The sequence below is a fragment of the Chionomys nivalis genome, chromosome 8 (assembly GCF_950005125.1).
Source record: "Chionomys nivalis chromosome 8, mChiNiv1.1, whole genome shotgun sequence".
NCBI lineage: Eukaryota > Metazoa > Chordata > Mammalia > Rodentia > Cricetidae > Chionomys > Chionomys nivalis.
This window is the reverse complement of record NC_080093.1, coordinates 7,283,897-7,303,973: the sequence shown is the minus strand read 5'-3', so window position 1 is coordinate 7,303,973 and position 20,077 is coordinate 7,283,897. Positions and strand designations below refer to the sequence as shown.

Sequence of the window (20,077 nt, the reverse complement as noted above, 5' to 3'; positions counted from 1 at the left end):
GTCGGTCACTCAGCAAGCATCAGCTGAGCCCTCTGCTCGCCAGGTATTTATCTAAGTAGTGTTGGGAGGAAACCTTAGGAAACACCGAAAAGATGAGTCACTGATCTTGAGGATCCCACTTAGAGATGGACATGACAGTCATATAAAAAAGAAAACTTCACTGAGGGAAGGACAGGAGGAAAGGCTTGCTTTAGACTAGTCAGGAGCGAGGGGGATTCTGGAGTCTAGAAGGAGGAAGGAAGGAGGGGATGAGGATAAGTCCACCCTTAAATACAACTTCTTGGCACATTCAGACCTCCAGCACTCCCCCATCTCTTGTTCTCTCTTTCATCCTCCAGAGGCATCTGAAGGCCGTGTAAGTCCTTCTAGGAAACACTTGTCTGACTCTACTCTGACTCAGACGCATTCAGGCCCAAAGTGGGCGTTGGCTTCATTTTAACTTGTTCTATAGTCTCCTTTTCTTTCCCTTTTTTTCTTGAGGAATAGTATAATCTACATAGTATTAATTAGTTGCAATTTACTATTAATCTCGAGTCAGATCTCATACACCTCATAAAAGCACCAAAAAAAAGTTAAGAAATAAAATATGGACAATACCCAGAAGTCCTTGGGGCTGTCCTTGCGCTTCTTTCTTCCGGCTCCACTCCCCTGCCTCTGAAGAACATCATTTCTGTGTCGTTCCTTTAGCTCTACCCCCTGCTCTGGTCTCCCTGAATAGTGGAGCTTAGTTTTTTCCATTCTTAAACATTATATGAAGGGAATCCCATTGTCTTGCTTTCACTGTTTAGCATTTATCTTCCATGTCTATTTCCATCGTTCTATAAAATGTTGTTGCGAGGCTCTGCCATTTGCTTATCTTTCTCATGGCCGATGGACTTCGGGTTGCTTGGAGACATAAACGTCAGTGCTAATCTACTTGTCAAGTGTGTTCCCCGTGGTCCAGATGTACATGGATAGGGTTGGAACTGTTAGACGGCCGGGCAGGCTCACCCCAGCTCTGCTGGGTGACAGTGAACTCATCTCAAAGCGCTTCGTCATGGTCTGACATTCTCCTCGTAGAACAAGAGACTGTAGGGGTCCACATTTTTGCTCACCCTAATTAGTCTGACTTTTAAATTTGGGTGTGGGGTGGGCACTATTTTTGTTGATCACAGCTTTATTTTTTTTCTTGGTGACATTAGGTTGAGTGCTTTTTTTCCATATGTTTACTGGTTCTGGTTTTCTTGGTGGCAAATTTCTTTCCAAGTCATCTGCCTGCGATTTCCTTTCATATTGTGTCTTCTGGTTTGCTTTGCTGTTCTCTTAACTGGAACAATTGGTTTGTTTGGGTTTATTATGGTTGTTGCCATATTGGTGTTTAAACCTACCCTCTTATTTTATATATATTTTATTTTATTATAGTTGCTGCCATATTGGTGTTTAAACCTACCCTCTTATTTTATGTTTCCACTCTTCCACCTAATAAGATTTTTTTCTAGTTAATTTCCATCTTTACTTGGGTCCAATTTGTTCACAACTCACAGCCCATAATTTGCCCTTAACCTTGAGGGTTGACACCAGATGACAAAGGGTAAGGTTGCTTCTAGCAAGGACAAACAGTCTAGTAAGTCAACAAAGGCAGATGTGGAAAATATGTCAGCCCCTCACCCTAGGCCCCGCTCTGCTCTGCTCTCATTATCGCCTCTGGAGTTCCTTCCCAAAAGTTCTCCATCAGGCCCAACCTGGATTCTTTCTCTGTAATAAAAGCATGAGACAGGTGGAAAGCCCCACCCTGTTCTGTACCTAGCCAGTTCCTGTTTTCCCCCGAGGGCTGGAATTAAATTTCTACACTGAGTTTCCAGTGGAGCTTGGGCCTCCCAATGAAATGTCATAAGATTCAAATTAGGGTGAGCAACAGTAGTTTCTTGAGGTTCCAAGGCTTCGTAACACTCTAGTGAGAGAGACAGTCCGGGCTGGTGCGGAGTGGCTGTTCAAGACATCACGTGGCCTGAGTCTTGCTTCCAGCAAATATTCCCTGAGTGCCCACTGTGGGTGGTAGCTGAGCTGGTGCCATGGCATGGCGGAAGTAAGCACGTGAGGAGCTTAGTCTGACGGGAGGAGAGACATGGAAACAAAGAACCAACAAACACGTGACCGATGCCAGGCTGGAAAACGTCTGCACCGTCCTAGGCTCCGCCCCTTTCTGCTTCCAGCCAACTCGCTTAACCTCTGTGAACCTCAGTGCTCAGATTAACGCAGGACTGAACTTGAGTTCTTTGATTTTAAGCAATTTTCTTTTCAGTCTCACAATCACCATCCTCTGAGGTGTGCAGGGCGGATAATCACAGTAATTATAAGAGCACATCATAATGTATGCCTGTAATTGAGTCCGGCTACTCTGAGACAAGTAATGTATTAAGCACCCTTCCATACATTATCTACTTTAATCTTGACGTCAGTCCTGCCAGACAGGTATTATAATCTCACTTTTACAGATGAAGACATTCAGTCTCATAGAAGTTCTACAACTTGCCCAAGATCGTAGTGACTAGATGATCCATGCTGAAAACATGAGACTGTTGGCTGGGGTGGTGTTTGCCTTTAACCCCAGCACTAGGGAGGCAGAGGCAGGTAAAGCTCTGTAAATTCAAGATCAGGCTGGCCTTGTCTTGTGAGTTCCAAGTCAGGCAGGGCTACCCAGTGAGACCCTGTCTCAATAATACCAACAACAAAACAGATAAAACCTACAAATCAACAAAACAAAACAAAACAAAAAGCAAACGAAAACCTTGAGACTACTTTGGGTTTGCACCAGATGTGGTGTGTGTGTGTGTGTGTGTGTATCACATTGTGAGGTTTTCCACTATCCACATGAAAACACAAAACAAAACGAAAAAGCAGAAACTCAGGTCTTTTTGTGCTCACAGCCCCCAGACGGAATGCTGGACAGATAATATTCTGACAGAGCTTCCCAAAGCTCAGAGTGCATGCAGTCACCAGGGCTCCTGCCAGAATTATTCAGATTCTGCAGGTCTGGAGCAAGGCTATGATTCTGCATTTCTATGCTGTCCCTCCTGGTCCTAATTTGAGTGGCAAAGGCCTAGAACATAGTGTTTTCTGACCTTTGCTATGGGTTTTCAGTTCCTCATGTTGTCATACTGTCCCCCTGGGTCATTGTGACCTTCATTCAGTATATTCCAACTGTGTAGTAATAGACTTTATGGCCCTACATTGACACAAATCAGTTCACACACACACACACACACACACACACACACACACACACTGCATGTAGCAGAAACTTGTGGCAATTCAGCCTGTTGATGTAGGTGAAAGAAGGAATTTCTTGGCTCATGTATGTGAAAGTGCAGGAGTCGCTGGTTTCAGGTAGAGCTGAATTTTGCACCCAAATGAGATCAAGATGTTGTTTTCTGTTCTGCTTTCTGTTATCATGGCTCTGTTTTCTGAGTGCTTCATGGAATGGCTCCCAGCAGCCCCAAGCTCTCTCCTCTAGATGGCATGGACAGCCGTCTGTAGCTCTAGCTTCAGAGGCTATGTCTTGTCTCCTTCAAAGAGGGAGAAATAGGCTTACCCTGATAGCGCCCACAATACCTCTGACCGTCATTCTGATTGGACTAGCTTAGCACATATTCCCATGCTCGAGTCAGCCTCTGCAGCCAGGGGAAGGCTGTGGTGTGATTGGCAGGGTCGCATAGGGTAGGAGAAATAGCTGTACCAAGAGGGGGTTTCCAGGAAGATGCTGAATGGAAGGAGGCCTACAGGCTGGGAAGTCCAATCATGTCAGAAACAACTGAGGCCACATTAATAGATCCTGGTTCTGATGAATTGCAGGCTCATATAGAGGATCTCAGCATCTTTATTAGACTTTGGAGGTTGGACCAACATCTGCAGAGCCGTCAGAGGACCTAACACTGCACCCCCATCCCAGCAGCTTTCATAGGGTGCTTTTTGTCATGCCCTGAGGCTTTCAGAGGATGCCAAACATGTCTCGTTATTCTGCTGCATAGAAAGTGAGTTCCCCACATTCAATAAACTGTGACCCCAGGCTCTGCCAGTTGGAGGACGGAACCAGGGATGCTTTGTCAGGGTTAAGACTCCAACTTCTGGTCCCTCTCTGTCAGTAGCAAGCACTTTCCTGGGACTGCCGTGGGCTTAGACTCTTGTCCTGTCTTAGTAGTGGCAAGATGTATGGACAGTGAGAGCTGTGCTGGTCTACTGTGTGGCTTTGACCACATTGACTTCAGTGTCACCATTGAACAGAAGAAGAGTTGTGACATCTGACATTTGCTTCAGAAGGATTTCCAGGGTGGGAAAAGAAGGTCAGAGTACAGATCTCACGAGATTAGACAGGATTCAATATACATTCATTCTACATTTTTGTGTATTCAAATCGTCCTATAATAACAAGGCATCCCCAATGTCATCATAAACTGACTTTTCTCTCTTTCATTTCCACTTTTCTGGAATGATGTCGGTATTGTGACACTTGCTTCCTGAGATGACCACACTTGCTGCCCTGCATGGGGGCTCTGTAAAACCTGTCTCCTTTATCTGCTGCCCCACAAAGCTACACTCCTCTTTTTATTCCTGCTTTCCTGGGTCTGAAAAGAACAACCAGGAAGGCATTAAGTTCCAGAAGAGTAGAAAACATTGATATAGATAGAAGTTTCTGTCCTGTGTGATCCTGCAGCCGCTCAATCCCACAGAAACACACAGAGGCTTATATTAATTATAAACTGGTTGGTTGATTAGCTCAGGCTTATTATTGACTAGCTCTTATAAATTAAATTAGCCCATAATTCTTATCTATGTTTAGCCACATGGCTTGGTACCTTTTCTCAGTAAGGCATTCTTATCTTGCTTCCTCTTTGTCTGGGTGGCTACTGTGTCTCTGCCTTTCCTCTTCCCAGAATTCTCCCAGTCTGGTTGCCCTGCTTATACGTCCTGCCTGGTTACTGGCCAATCAGCATTTTACTAGCAATGTTAGTGACAAATCTTTACAATGTACAAGAGCATTATCCCACAGCACATTGACCTCTAAAACTTTTTACAAAAGACAGCCCCTGCTTCAGTTGTTCCAGCACAAGCCACAGATTTGAGACCTGGAATTTTTCTCTTAGATGATGCATGTCTTGTCACATAGACTAGTTTGGTCCTCGTGGCTCCCATTATGTTCCTCAGCTCCACTGTGTGTCCTGTGTAAGCCAGAAAGACTAGTTCAAGGGAGCCTGGACATCCCTGTGTAGGATGAGAATGGTGTAGAAGGAAAGAGTCTGGGCAGGAGCGATCTTCCCAGCCCCGGACCAGCCTTGGCGTCTTCCCAACAGCCTTGGGCTCTGCAAGGTTTGGTGCCATTCTAGCAGATATGGATGTGCATTCTGGGCAACCTGGTTACTTGCATGTGGCATTGCATGTACTTATAAAGTATCGAGGTTTATACTTTCTGTTGAATACAAATACCATTTGTCTTAGTTGCTAGGCATCCTTTGGATTAGATGGCCCAACTAGTGCAGAATTCCTGGATCTGAATCCTTGGTTTTTCATGTTTTAGAATTAGATTCACTCTCTTTGTCCTTCTTTCCTTTGCATCTACATCTGACAGGTGACCCCGTCCCTGGCTTGACATCTTTCCCCTGTGTCCTTAGGCTCTCACTCTGAAACCACAGACAGCCCCTTATCCATTCTCATCTTTACCAGGTGCTTTTCCCAGGCCTACTTCTGACTGTAACCCTAGCAGAAAAGCATCCATGCCTTCCTGAGAATGCAGATATCCAGTCTCTGCCCCCTAGACCTGGATGGCCCAGAATGAGATACATGATGTTCACTAGTGTCTGAATGGCTCTGAAAGCCTTCATAAGTCTCATAGAGAAAAACACAGAATAAAAGAGCTGATTAGCCTTTGTAATGAAAGTCTTTATCAACATTTGGCATGGTTAATGGAGAAGTTGTTTTATTTTGGTTTGTTTTCTTTTGTGGCAGGGTTTCTCTGTATAGCCCTGGCTGTCTCAAAACTTGCTCTGTAGACCAGGCTGGCCTCAAACTCAGGGATTCACCCGCCTCTGCCTCCCAAGTGCTGAGATTAAAAGTGTGCACCTACCCAGTTGTGACTGAGAGTTTTTGAGTTTTAATACCTGCTTTATTAAGATATAACTCACATGCCTTGTTTCCTGGACCCTCAGCCCTACTCTGGTCCTTCTCATGCTCCCACTCCTCACTTTTTGGATCAATCCTTTTATCTTTCCTGCAAAACATATCATTTCCCCCTTAGTGGGCTTGGCAGTAAACAAGGTAGGACAGAGCTGCTTCCCCCTGACAGCAGCAATACTCTCTAATGATCTCTCTGACTTTGTCTAGAAACCTGGGAAAAATGTGGCTGCTATCATCCAGGACATCCATTCCCAGAGGGAGAGGGACATGTTCCGAGAAGCTGACAGGTGAGGCTCTGGGCCTTAGGGCAGAGGCCTGGAGGTTAGATCATCTTCTAGCTTCTGGTTCTTACAGGATGTCTTGGTTAGGTTAATACTGAGATGAAACACCACCACCAAAAGCCATGGGGGGAGGAAAAGGTTTATTTCACTTACACTTCCCTTAAACAGTTCATCAGCCAAAGTGATTGGGAACTTGTAGCCAGTCTTTCTCTGTCCCGCCAGCCAGTTCCCAAATCACAACACGAAGACTTATTATTAATTATGGAAGCTCAGCTTTAGCTTAGGCTTGTTTCTAACTGACTCCTATAACATAAATTAACTCATTTCTATTCATTTCTATGCTGCCACATGGCTCATGGCTTTTGCCTCTCCTTCAGCATGTCTGGCTTCCTCCGCATCTGACTGATGGCTCCACCTTCTCCTTTCCAGTGTCCCCTCTGCCCCAAATCCTGTCTAGATATTGGCCGTTCAACTTTTTATTGAACCAATGCAAGTTACACATCTTCACAGTGTACGAAAAGATGATTCCACAACATTTCTCCCTTTTTTTCTAAATAAAAAAAGGAGAGGTTTTAACTCTAACACAGTAAAACTATATATAATAGGAACAATTATCAGTTATTATATAAATTGAAAGGAAATGTATTAACTGTAATAAATGAAAGTATTTATAATAAGAACACTCATCAAGCAAGACTATTTCACAATGTCCAATCCATATTCATTTGACATATTTAGAGAAAATACTCCATTACCCATCCTATCTTGATGAATTCAAGTTTTATACCTAAACCATTTTATTATACCTTGTGTTGCCATCCTAAAAATATCTTTTTAGATAAACAACTTGTGCCTTTATGTTTTTTTAACTTTATAACGTTTACATCTCTTGTGTAAGGTTCTTTTTTTGAACTTGGTAACAAGAAAAACTATAAAAATATAACTATCTAGTCTTCAGTCTCCACCAGAGACCCAAGAAGGATAAAATGTTAACTGAGTAAACAGGAAGTTCAGAGAAAGCAACTTCCAAAACTAAGAAACAGCAGAGATATCTGGTTGCCTGGACAGTCATCCTAAGGTTCTTTTGTAATATTGGGGCATCTTTCTTCAGCTTACAGGCCTAGACTATCAGATAGACTATCAGCAGGAATTTTGAAGGAATTTTGCCTTATCTTGGCAAAGTTCAATAGTCTTTTTCCTGCATGTTCTGCTTGTCCAGTTTATACAGCAAACTGTTAGCAGTCAAGGCAAAAACAGTTTCTTGCCCAAATGGCTAGTTTTGCCACATTGAAAGTAAACTCCATATGGAGTTTCTCTGATGCCCATCATCTTCTCTGAAGTAAATTGGTGCTGCCAGGGGCAGATGTGTCTGATTGTCATGAAATGCCCTATATTAACAAAACATTTTAAAATATTTTTTAGGTCTTTGAAGTGTTTGAAGAATACTTATCTATCTAAAATATCTCTTTATATATAGGTATGACCTTGAAAACATGACTACAAGTTTGATTGTTATAGGTGACTAACTAATAACCTACATTTCTTTATTATCACAAATAGTTTGTAATAATAACTTCCAAGGACTAGAAATTTATATTATATTGTTAAATGGGCTGCATTAGGCACAATACCTTAAACAAGAGTAGAAATGTGTGTACAGTACGTTCTAACAAAACTAACAGTAAATTTGTATCAATATACAAAAATCTATACCAATGTAAAATATTCGAGACTAGTGGTTGTTCAAAATTGGACTCAACAATCCACCATTTTAGCTCATTATTTTTATACTTTATTGCCCCATTTCTCTTTAGAATGAGATCCCTGAATCTAATCTCCTATGGTCAGGTTTTCCTGACCATGAACAATAACAGTTTCTAACCAATCTCCCAAATGATGACAAACATCCATAGGCCACCAAATGACCAAAACTACCCACCCCACCTCTTGGAAATGTGGGTGTTGTGTTCTGGGGGTTCTGGAATCTTTGTGGGACCTGAGAAAAGTAGAATAATGCTCATTCTGGCTAGAATAGTCTTGTGAGGCTGGACCATCTCAGCCAGCAGTCTTGAAGCTGTTCTGTATGTAGAACTCCAAGGAAAGTGCAACAGAGGCACTCTGGGAGGCTGGATCACCTGGGCCACCCATTGGTGTCTGGTCCCCTGCTCTGAAAATACATAAAGTTATGAAAAATATGAGAAAAGATACCTTTCAAAGGTAACATATGTATCTGTATTAACACAAGTATGGGCTGTGCAACCATATCCAACCAAATATGATTTTTTGTTTTATATTTGAGCAGGTAAAATATATTCACTGGTCTTGTAGTTTCTCTAGGTTTATTCCTTTATATCTGTAGCCAGGACTTTCAGGGATTTCCCCGATCAATTCTGATCCTCTTTAACCTTGAACAAATCCACAGCCTTTCATTTTCTGTGAAAACAAAAGCACAACCTCTTCTCCAATGCAACATATTTTTTGACTTTCATTTTGAAGTTAAGACATTTTAAAAATATTTAGTTTGCTTTAATTTGGCAGTTCTTAAAATCCAGTGTCTCTAAGCAGCTATTGTTCAATCATTAACAATAAAAAAATTTATAGTCAGCAAGACACCGTATAGAATCCAGACTCTCTGTGTATTTTCCATCTTTATATGGCTATTTTTCATTACCTTATTTCCTTCTTTAAAGACTATTATTTTTAAACTTTCTTTCTTTCTTTTTTTTTTTTTTTGAGACAGGGTTTCTCTGTATAGTTTTGGTGCCTGTCCTGGAACTAGCTCTTACAGACTAGGTTGGCCTCAAACTCACAGAGACCCGTCTGTCTCTGCCTCCCAAGTGCTGAGATTAAAGGTGTGTGTCACTACTGCCTGGCATCTTAACGCATTTTTAATGACTCTCTATACTCTTTTTCTTTTTTCTTAATCCTATGCACATTGTAACCTGTAATCCAAACACACTGTAACCTGCATAGTGGTTTTCCATCCGAATCTGCTTTACTGCCTATCTGTACGCTTAGTTGTCTACATGAGCATAAATCTTAAACCACTGTACAGTTTGGTTCATGGCCCGCTGATGGCTCAAGCCTGCAGGCAGTGGCTGGGAAATACATCTCTATACACTGTGGCTTCATGAGAGACTGTGGGATTAGGAAACCACATTTGGCTCTGTTTTTGTGTGTTTGGAATCTTTTTTAAAAAAGCTTTCTCAGGTCTTATGTGAAAATGCGTACCTCCACATTGGATGCCATTTGTAGCAAGTCTTTCTCTGGCTTATTTATTATTATTATTTTATTTCTCTTATTAAAGACTTAATTATTTTTAAACTATTTTTTAATAGTTTGCCAAAAGTAGTGAGCCTTTCTCTATCTCCCAATTTATGACATGGAGACTTATTATTAATTATGAAAGCTCAGCCATTAGCTTAGGCTTGTTTCTAACTAACTCTTATATTTAAATTAACCCGTTTCTATTAATTTATGTGCTGCCATGTGGGTCATGGCTTTTGCCACTCCCCCTGCATGTCTGGCTTCCTCTGTCTCTGGCTGGCGACTCTGCCTTCTTCTTCCAAGTGTCCTCTCTGCCCTGAAAATTCCACCTAGCTGAATTAGCCATTTATCTTTTTATTAAACCAATCTGAGTGATGCATCTTAACAGTGTACAAAAGGATTTTCTACAACAGTAACTCAAACAAGGCAGGAACCTGGAGGCAGGAGCTGATGCAGAGGCCATGGAGGAGGCTGCTTACTCACTTACTACCCATGGGTTGCTCTGGTTTCTTGTAGAACCCAGGACCATTAGTCCAGGGATAGCCCCACACACAATGAGCTGAGCCCTCTGCCATCAACCACTAATTAAGAAAATGTTTTACTGACTTTTCTACAGCCTGATCTTATGGTGGCGTTTTCCCAAGTAGGACAATCTCCTCTCTGATGACTCTAGCCTGTGTCAAATTGACATAAAATTAGCCAGCATGGGGGGTATGAGCTGTAACTTGGCCTACTCTTGACTATGATCCGTCCATCTGGCTTTCTAACCCCTCCTTATTCTCTCCTAGTCACACAAAAGGTACCACTCAGGTTAGAGAGGGACATGTGAGATGCTGGGCTTCTCTAAATAGTCCTCCTGTGCTTGAATACAGCAACTGAGAGTTGGCATCTGGCTCCCTGGGGGCAACTGTACACTTTCCTGAAACATCCTGGATGTGCATGGTGGTGACAGAGATTCTGCTTAGAAGTAGTCTCTTCATGGTTTTTCAGGAGCTGAATGTAGGCATAGAAGTAAGAATGTAGCTGATTCCTTGAACATTGGTTCCAGATACTTAATGCATGTAACTTCCCAACTAATTTCTTTCAACTGGCTTTTATGATCCTTAAGATGGGAAAACAAAACTAGGCCTGCAATCTCCTGAGTGGCCACAGGGGGTGCTCTAACCTAACTGTAGAGGACAGATGTTCAGACTTCCCAAGTTGGCTAAGAGACTGCCCTAGCCAATAGAGGTGTAGCTCTGGGTCCTGGCAGTGAGGAATAGATACATTGTTGCTCTACATTTGCACGAGGGATACATTGTTGCTCTACATTTGCATGAGGGATACATTGTTGCTCTACATTTGAGTAAGGGATACATTGTCGCTCTACATTTGAGTGAGTGATACATTGTTGCTCTACATTTGAGTGAGGGATACATTGTTGCTCTACATTTGAGTGAGGGATACATTGTTGCTCTACATTTGAGTGAGGGATACATTGTTGCTCTACATTTGAGTGAGGGATACATTGTTGCTCTACATTTGAGTGAGGGATACATTTTTGCTCTACATTTGAGTGAGGGATACATTGTTGCTCTACATTTGAGTGAGGGATACATTGTTGCTCTACATTTGAGTGAGGGATACATTGTTGCTCTACATTTGAGTGAGGGATACATTGTTGCTCTACATTTGAGTGAGGGATACATTTTTGCTCTACATTTGAGTGAGGGATACATTGTTGCTCTACATTTGAGTGAGGGATACATTGTTGCTCTACATTTGAGTGAGGGATACATTGTTGCTCTACATTTGAGAACCACATGAAACTGTTAGGTCCTTTTAGGGTATCAGGTGTGTGATTCAGGTGATCTGCTTAGTAATCAGACTTCAGAGAGCATGCGAGTGTTCAGGATAGGGATTTTTATTTGTCTGATTTTTTTTATTTAAAATGATGTTTTCTTGGGGTTTTAATGGTATGTAAAAGGCAGATTATGGCATCTGTAGTTATGTGGCAGTATAGAGTGTGGAGACTATTGAAACTTCGCTCTGAACCTTAGGCAGATCCACTTCCTGAGGGTGTCGATGTCTTCATCTCAGATTTGAACAGATCTGAGTTCTGAGACCTATTCTGACCCTTAGCTGTCTTCCTGATTTTCTGTTTTGTGGATCTCGGAGCCTGCCTCCTCACTCCTGCCACAACCGCACTTCCATTTCTAGACTCTAAACTACTTATAATGAGGTCTAAATGAGAGGAACAAAAGGAAGCGAAGTCACCTATATTCTGATGGGGTCCAAGTGGAGGAGTGTCTTCAAGTCTTAGAAGCAAGCAACATTGGATCTGGGTTAGGCAGTGTCTCTGAGGGTAGACATGGCAACCTTGCTTCTTAGCCCTTTTCTCGGAGCCCTCACCCTGTATATCCCCAGGAAAAGACTCTCCTGGGGCCTGTACCCCTGAACAGAGCTCCCTAGAGGAAGCAAAGTAGGACTGAACCAAATATATTCATTCTTCCCAGCTCCTAGGAGCAGACTGTAAGGGAGGGGGCAGAGAGTGACTTAGGAAGAAATCCATACTCATAAGTCAAGAGGGAGGACAGGCTTGTTCCTGGCCACTCTGTGTAGTGCTGGGTTGTGACTTGTGACTGAGAATGCCCAGGTGGGTAGGTGGTTCCATGGATATCTCTGAGGGGACCTGTGTGTGTCTACATCTGGGTGAATGATATGTAGTTGTGACTGATGAATGCCCAGGTGGGTAGGTTATGCCGAGGCTTTTTCTGAGAGGAACTGTGTGTGTCTACATCTGGGTGATGTGGGGTATGGGTTCTGCAGCTTCTGAACACTGTTTCTTCCCTTCTTCCCAGATACAGTACAGAGCGGCCACGGTCCCGAAGTCCGGTGAGCCGATCACTCTCCCCGAGATCGCACACTCCAAGCTTCACCTCTTGCAGCTCTTCCCACAGTCCACCAGTCCCCTCTCGGACTGACTGGGGCAACGGCCGGGACTCCTGGGAGCACTCCCCCTATGCAAGGAGGGAAGATGACCGAGAGTCCGTTCCCTGGAGGGAGAACGGCGAAGACAAGAGGGACCGGACAGATGTTTGGGCACATGACCGGAAACACTACCCCAGGCAGATGGACAAAGCTGAACTGGATGAGCGACTTGAAGGAGGGAGGGGCCACCGGGAAAAGTACCTGAGGTCAGGGTCCCCCAGCCCACTCCATTCTTTGTCCAGCTACAAAGGTCGGGACGATGGCTACTATCGAAAGGAACCCAAAGCCAAGTTGGACAAACATGCAAAGCAGCAGCAGGAAGTACCAGGAAGGTCCAGGAGGAAAGAAGAGGCCAGACTGCGGGAAACTAGACCCCCTCACCCAGAGGACTCGGGAAAAGGGGATGAACTAGAACCCAAGGTCCCTAGGGCCCCTGTGGGTGCGAAGTCCAAGCAGAGTGAGAAAAGTAGAGCGAAGAGACCCGACAGAGACCAAGAAGGCACTGATGACAGAAAAGAAAGCGGAACGGCAGAGAATGAGGTAATGACGCAAATGTGCCCCTGGGGTGACCCTGGGGAAGATACAGCTGGCCCAGAGGAAAATCCCAAGGCTCGTATGCTGATAATGAGTGTGCACGGAATGAATGAATGTTCTTGACTCTTTGCCAGGTGCAGGGCACTGCACTGAGGACCCTCGATAACTACACCACTTACTCGTAGCAGCCCTACCAAGTTAGGTCATTATTAGAACAGAGGAGGAAGGAAAAGCACCCAGTGTGATGCCCTTTGACCAAGGCAACTGGGTTGGGACAGCCAGAGTAGTAGCTAGTGATTGAGTCCCACATGGACCTTGTTGCCTTCGCTACAAGTTAAGGAGAGACTTGATGGAAAGACCCTTTGTAGTTCTGTGTGCCCAGGGTGGAGTGTTCCTGGGTGTTGGCACCCACAGTTGCCCAAGGGAGATTAGATCTTTGATTCATTCTGTGCACCTGCCCAAACTATCTCTGATCCAGAGCTCCAAGGACAGGTGAGGACAAGTGGCCGCCACCCCCTAAATTATGCTTTGAGTTCAAGCATGGTGAGCTTCTCCAGATAAAGGAATTTAATTTCATTTTAATAAAGGCCCATTGCAACCAGCTGGCACATATATCCAACTTGACTTGCATTCCCTTTTAGCTGAGGCCTCCTATTAAACATGGGTGTGATCATAGAGTTTTAGGGATTTTCACAAGACGCTGAATCCTTGAAATCCTCTGTGCATATTTTCAAGGAGTTCTGACCTAGGAGTTGGTGATAGGCCAAACAAGGAGTCCAATTTGTAATTCCATGAACACTGAAGAGTCACTTTGGGCTGTTGTCCAGCCTTCATTCCCCCATTTTTGGGAACCAAGTGTGGGCACAAGAAATCCAAGGTGAATAGGACATAGTGCACATATGGCAGAGGCCGAGGTCCAACAGACATAAAACAATCTGCACATAATAGAACCCAAGTTGGAATTTCCAGTGGACCAGCAGCTCTCTGTAGGCAATTAACAGTGCAGCATAAAAGCTGCATGTAGATGGTATTTGAGCTGGGTATTGAAAATGGACAGAAACCAGTTTGGTGCTCTTGGTAGGAAATGCAGCAAGCAAAAGTGGAAACAAACAACTGTTTTCAAGAATATCCAATGTGGCTGCATTTTTAGGACATATCTAAAGATTCTATTTCTAAACATAAAATCACGATTCTGCTAGAAACATGCGAAAGATTATTATTAGCTCCTGCATTACATCGTAGTCGCATATGATGTAAAGTCAGCCCAAAGGAGGGGCTAATGAACAGGCAACTTATAGAAGCAATCAGCTTAGGGATTTGCTAGTGAGATGTAACCGGTGTCTTCTGCAGGACCCCGGGAATCAGCGGCATCCTCACTGGATAAAACTCATTTGCATCTTGATGAGTAAAAAGCATTTACATCAGGACCAGTGATCAGTTTTCAGCACAGATGTAAAATCACGAAAGGCATGACTACCAAAGAATCTGATACCTTAGAAGGATGCGGTAAACAAATGCCTAGCGTTCTATTAGGATACCAGGCCTGGGCCTAGTGGCACAGATCTCTGATCCAGAGAGGTAGACCGAGGCGGGAGGATCGCAAGTTCAAGGGCAGCCTGGGTAACTTAGTGAGACCCTGCCTCATATAAAAATGTGAATGGCTAGGATGAAGCTCAGTGGTGGAGCATTGCCTAGTTATAGGGGGCCCTGGGTTCAACCCCCAGTAAAGTAAATATTAAGTAGATAAATAAATAAAGGACAGGGGGTCTTATCAGTAATCTTTTTTGTCCATTTCGAAGTCTGCCATATTTTCTCAACTGGCAAAACAGGAGCTGCACAGGAGGTGAGATCAGAGAGGTGGGTGTGTTAGACTCATCTGTGCCCTGTTGAAGACTCACTCTGGGTTCTGAGAACCTGGTAAGCCAGCTGGTATTTTTAAGAAGAGGGTACACTTTTTAAAACTGTATCCCTGGGTTCTGTGTTTGTGAATTCAACCAACCACATGTTGAAAATATTTTGGGGAGAAGTTTTGTCTCGAATGAACATCTACAAACTTTAAAAAACATGTTATGGCTAAAGAAGACAGGTAGAATAACTATTCATATAGCATGGCACTAGGGATAAAAAGCAAACCAGAGGTGATTTAAAGTTTCCGCCGGGGATCTGTGTGGGTTATAGGCAAATACAAGGCTATTTTATATAATGTCCTTTTATATACGGGCCTTAGGCACCTGCAGACCCTGGCATGAAAGAGGAATCTGGAACGCCCACCCCAGACACCATAGGGCAGCTGTATTTGCTTAGAAGTAGTCAAGGAGTTGGGGGTGTCTCAGTGTCTCAAGGAAAGGCCAGCGGTATGAGTTGGCGGGCCTTTGCGTATGATTCTCCCCTCCCCAGAAGTCTACTCCTCTTGTTCTTAGCATCTTTGCCTTTACTTATGGCTGCTGTATAACATCCCAACACCGCACCCCACTTCTGTCTCCTCCTACCTTTCTGAGCTCAGAGTGATCTGTGCACCCAGCACTTAGCACCCTTATTTAACACAGTGTCTGCCCTCACCCCACAACCCCCAAACATAATCTCCACAGTGCAAGAATCTTTTGTGTTCACAGCCACGTCTCTGTCCTTGGAGCAGAGCTTGGCACAGAGTGGGTGTTGAATAAGCATCTGTGGAAGAGGCAGTGACTTAGAGGCACAGGCCTGACTCCTGAGAACCACGCCACACTAGTCTCTGTTTTGGTGCTGCAATCGTGTCTTAGTGAGCTTGTGCTCATGACAGACCCTCTGAAATCTCTACAGGGGCAGAAGCCCTGTGTGTTTCTCAGTGGGAATGGGTGGCCAAATCCAGATTTGACCTTAGAACCCAAGAAAGAAATCAGGTCACTGAGAAAGGATGAGGGAAAGAGGTTCTGGTTCATCCTTCTAGAAGGGAGGTGTCAAGGACCACAGCCAGCAGTAGTGGGATGGGTAAAGCCAAGCAAAAGGTGGTGTGACTGGTGGAGGAGGCCAATCACTTCTCAGCTCCAGAGGGTGACGACCATGCTGAGGGCTGCCCCTCTCGCTCTTTAGAGCAAGACCCAGCTCTACAGATCCGCATGGAGTCTCCCATGCTTTAGAAAGTCCAGGGTGAGGAAGAGAGCTCAGTGGATATGTTGTTTCATTGCAAGCATGGCTCCAGAACTCAGGTAAAGCTGGATGTAGTAGCGTGTATCCTTAATCACAGTGATCCAGTGACAAGATGGGAGGGGCAGACAGGAGAATCTCTGGAAGCATATGAGCCAGCGAATACAGTCCAAGGCAAACAACAAAGATGATTTGTCTAAAATGAGGTGGAAGACAAGGACTAATACCTGAGCTGTCTTCTAATGTACACATGTGTGTACACATGCATGCATGCTGTGCACATATGTGCCTGCACACAAACATGTACATATACATATGCATGTGGGCACTGTGCACGCATGTATGCATTGCGCACATACATACACAAGAACCACACCTGTAAGTCTCACACAGCTAGAAGCTTGCAGTAGTAGGCAAACCCCTGGGGATGGGAGGAGCAATCTCGAGGAAGAAATAGAAAAACCACTTGTGCTCGGTTCAGAGACCCCCAGCATGCTGGGGGTCTCTGAACACTTTGAAGAGGCCAAGTCACTCTTCATGTGAACAGAAGAACACCGGGTGATGCCAAGCAGGAGAGCTATAAGATGTTGTCAGGAACTGCAATGGATTCAAGGCTTTCCTGTGAGATTTGAAGGAAGGCTGCATGTTTGGGGAGTGGAAAGGAAGGTCGGACAGAGGGAACAACTTGTGCAAAGGCTGCTATGTGGCTGGAGGCCAGTGCGGTCGGAACACTGTACTACATTAATGTGCTGGAGGGGAGATGCATTTGTCCCTGGGAGACATATCGGGCAGGGCCTTGTGTGCAGATTAAAGATCCACAGTCCTCAGTGAAAGGGGAAATAAGTGAAATCTTCTGACAAGAAGGTGCACGGGGGATGTGATTCTTTTTCCATTTTAAGAAGATCCTTTTTGATTGCCTTGTAGAAAATAGATTTGCGGGGAGGGTAGAGATCAGAAGAGATTGAAGCTGAGCAGATTTCCTGGCTCTGGTGGCCATACCTGTGCACCACCGTTGAGACCTGCTGTCTTGATCTGTGAGGTGGGGAAGTTGGGTATGGATTCTGTTGGTCTGTTACTCAGGAGGTGTCCTTCTCACCTAGAGCTGTCTGTAGAGCAAAGAGAAACCTGGAAAGCCTCTTCCCCCGCTCTTTCTTAGTGGGTTTTCTAGCAAGAGGCTCTGGCTATATCATTAAGTCTGTCCTTTGCTCCCTAAGCTTGAATGGGATGGGATGTTTTACTGTATTGACTCTGCCTGCAAGAAATACTTGTGAACGATAGTTTATTTTCATAAGGAACGGCCAGGGATGATATATGCAGGGAGATAAAAACAGCAACAATGTAAGCAGCCATCATCTGGTGGGAGAGGACTCTGGTGCCTGGAAGGACAAGCGGAGCTGCTTTGCTCTGCACACAGAAGACTTGAGGAAAACTCAGAGTGGTTTCCCTTGCTTCTTTTGTCCCTATCCAGTAATAACCAGTTATACCAGTCAGCCCCCAGTTCCTGCTCCAATTGGCTCCTTATCAGCTCAAGGGGGTGTGTCTGCTTGCAAGTAATTAAAATCAGAACTTTACCTTGCGCTGACCTCAACCAAGAGCGTTGATAAAATACAATGTCCCCTGTCCCAGAGTAGCCCAGGGAGTAGTCTTAACTTGATGACCAAGGGATAAGTCATAGGAGAGTAAACTTGAGAAACTTCTAAACTGAGGATTAGCAAGCCCCTCTCTTCTTTTGGAAATTTTTATTTATTTGTTTCATGTGTATTGGTGTTTTGCTTGCACATATATCTAGAATAGGGTGTCACATTCCCAGGAACTGGGGTTACACACAGTTGTGAGCCACCACATGGGTGTTGGAAATTGAACCCAGTGCTCTTAACTGCTGAGTGCACCAAAGCTTAAACTAAATTTGCAGTGTTGGTGGGAGGGATCAGTGGTTAAGAACATGCACTGCTCTTGCAAAGACCCTAGTTTTGTACCCAGCACTCGTGATGTGTATAGTTTACAAGTGCCTGTAATGCTCGCTCCATAACATTGATGTCTTTGGCCTCAGTGGGTGCTTGTACTCACATGCACACACACACACACACACACACACAAATGTAATTTCAAAATTGTAAAATACCATATGGATTGCAGATCACTGCCCCTGTTGCTGTGTAGCAGCCCAACTCTCAAACCAAATCCCTGTTTTTAGTTGCTCTGTTTCCTAGATGTGGGTCACCAACCTGAGGCCCGAACCAGGGGGAGAAAAGCAGGAAGGAGGGAGTGTGCTTGGTTTACAACTCCAGTTGGGTGACAACTCCCTTCCTGCACATAAGGAGATAAAGGAATAACGTGTGTGTGGTGCGTGCATGTGCCTGTGTGTGTGTGTGTGTGTGTGTGAATGGAAAAATGCCTTTGGAAGGAGATGTCACCATAGTGGCCAGGGTCTTGCCTGCCCAAGACAGGTCACTTTTAGCTTCTTATAGTCATTCTCACTGCAAACCCTAAGGTGGTCAGGGATTTATATCCCTGAAAGTCAATGGGCCAGCTTTCAAAATGTCTTTCTGTCTATCTGTCTGTGTGAGTGAGCAACTTCTTTCTGAGCCTCAGTTTTACAGCACTGTGAGGGATAGGGGAAAAGCAGGTAGATCTGCCTCTCTCTCTCTCTCTCTCTCTCTCTCTCTCTCTCTCTCTCTCTCTCTCTGCATTCCCTCTTTCTCCTGCCTCTGATCACTCTTGGTCCTGTTTACTCTCTTCTTCTCTTGTTAGACTGGTACTGAGGAACAAGAAGGCACGGAAGCAAGCTCTCCACCAGCCGGCAGACAGCGGGAAGGGACGGAGTCCTCTGAGCCAGAAAACACGAAGACAAGGAAGGTAAATGTATCCCCATCTTGTTGGTGGTGTCATGTATTGCCCCAGGGACTCAGTCACAGGAGTCAGTCATGCCTGACAGTGGCTGCGTGGAACATGTGTCCATCTCCACAAGCGCTTCCACCAAGGCCTTGGCGCTTCCTGGTGGAATGGCTCGGTGAGGTCTTTAGACTTCTTCACTGGGGAAATCATCAGCCACATGTCTGGGCTCCGCCTCCCTCACCAGCAACTTGACTGTGACGCTGAAAGAAAACGTACGCCCAAAAAAGACTCAGGCTTCAGAGCCAGGCTCCCAAAATAGGCAGGTCCCTTAGTGGGCTGGGGACACAAGTACTCAAGCTGGAGGCCTGGCCACAGCAGGCCCAGACCCTGAGATCAACAAGATCTATTCCTTGTTTTGTAAAGATTATTTTTACTGAGTTAAAAATCAAAATCCAATTACCGTCCTCCTGGTCTGGGCTTCCACAGGCAAAAGAAATGTCCTTGGATGAGAGCCAGCTTCATGCCTTTCCGGTCAGGGGAAACTACCCTCCCAAATCTGTGTGCCAAGCCGCAGGCTGCTGGGAAGTCCAAGGGAAAGATACAGGAGGGCAGCTGTGAGCCTGGAAGTTGCGCCTTTGCTGAGAGGGAGGGAGCTGGGAGGATGTTTGAGAGTGGTTTTTCTTTTAGAGGTGTCTGCACATACACAGAAACAGCTTGATAAGTGTTCAGCATTTATAGCTTATTCATTCAGAGACATTTTCCGAGGACCTGTTACATAGCAAGGGTAGGTAATCTTTGTGTGATTTTTTTTTTAATTTTCAAAACACGTTTATTTATGAAATCATTTGAAGTTGACCTGCATAATTTCAACAAGAGCTTCATTGAAAAAAAAAATACCTTTGTGTCATTTTAAACACGGC

At 44.5% G+C, this 20,077-nt stretch overlaps 1 protein-coding gene across 2 annotated transcripts in view; it reads left to right on the top strand.

Moving 5' to 3' along the window:
• Positions 1 to 20,077, top strand: part of Rbm20 (RNA binding motif protein 20) — a 184,716-nt gene that overhangs the window by 145,487 nt on the left and 19,152 nt on the right. For both annotated transcript variants that reach the window (XM_057779511.1, XM_057779510.1), the window contains exons 8-10: positions 6,355 to 6,434; positions 12,536 to 13,205; positions 19,074 to 19,178. In XM_057779511.1, coding sequence (XP_057635494.1) covers positions 6,355 to 6,434; positions 12,536 to 13,205; positions 19,074 to 19,178 — 855 coding nt within the window. The remainder of the gene's footprint in view (positions 1 to 6,354; positions 6,435 to 12,535; positions 13,206 to 19,073; positions 19,179 to 20,077) is intronic.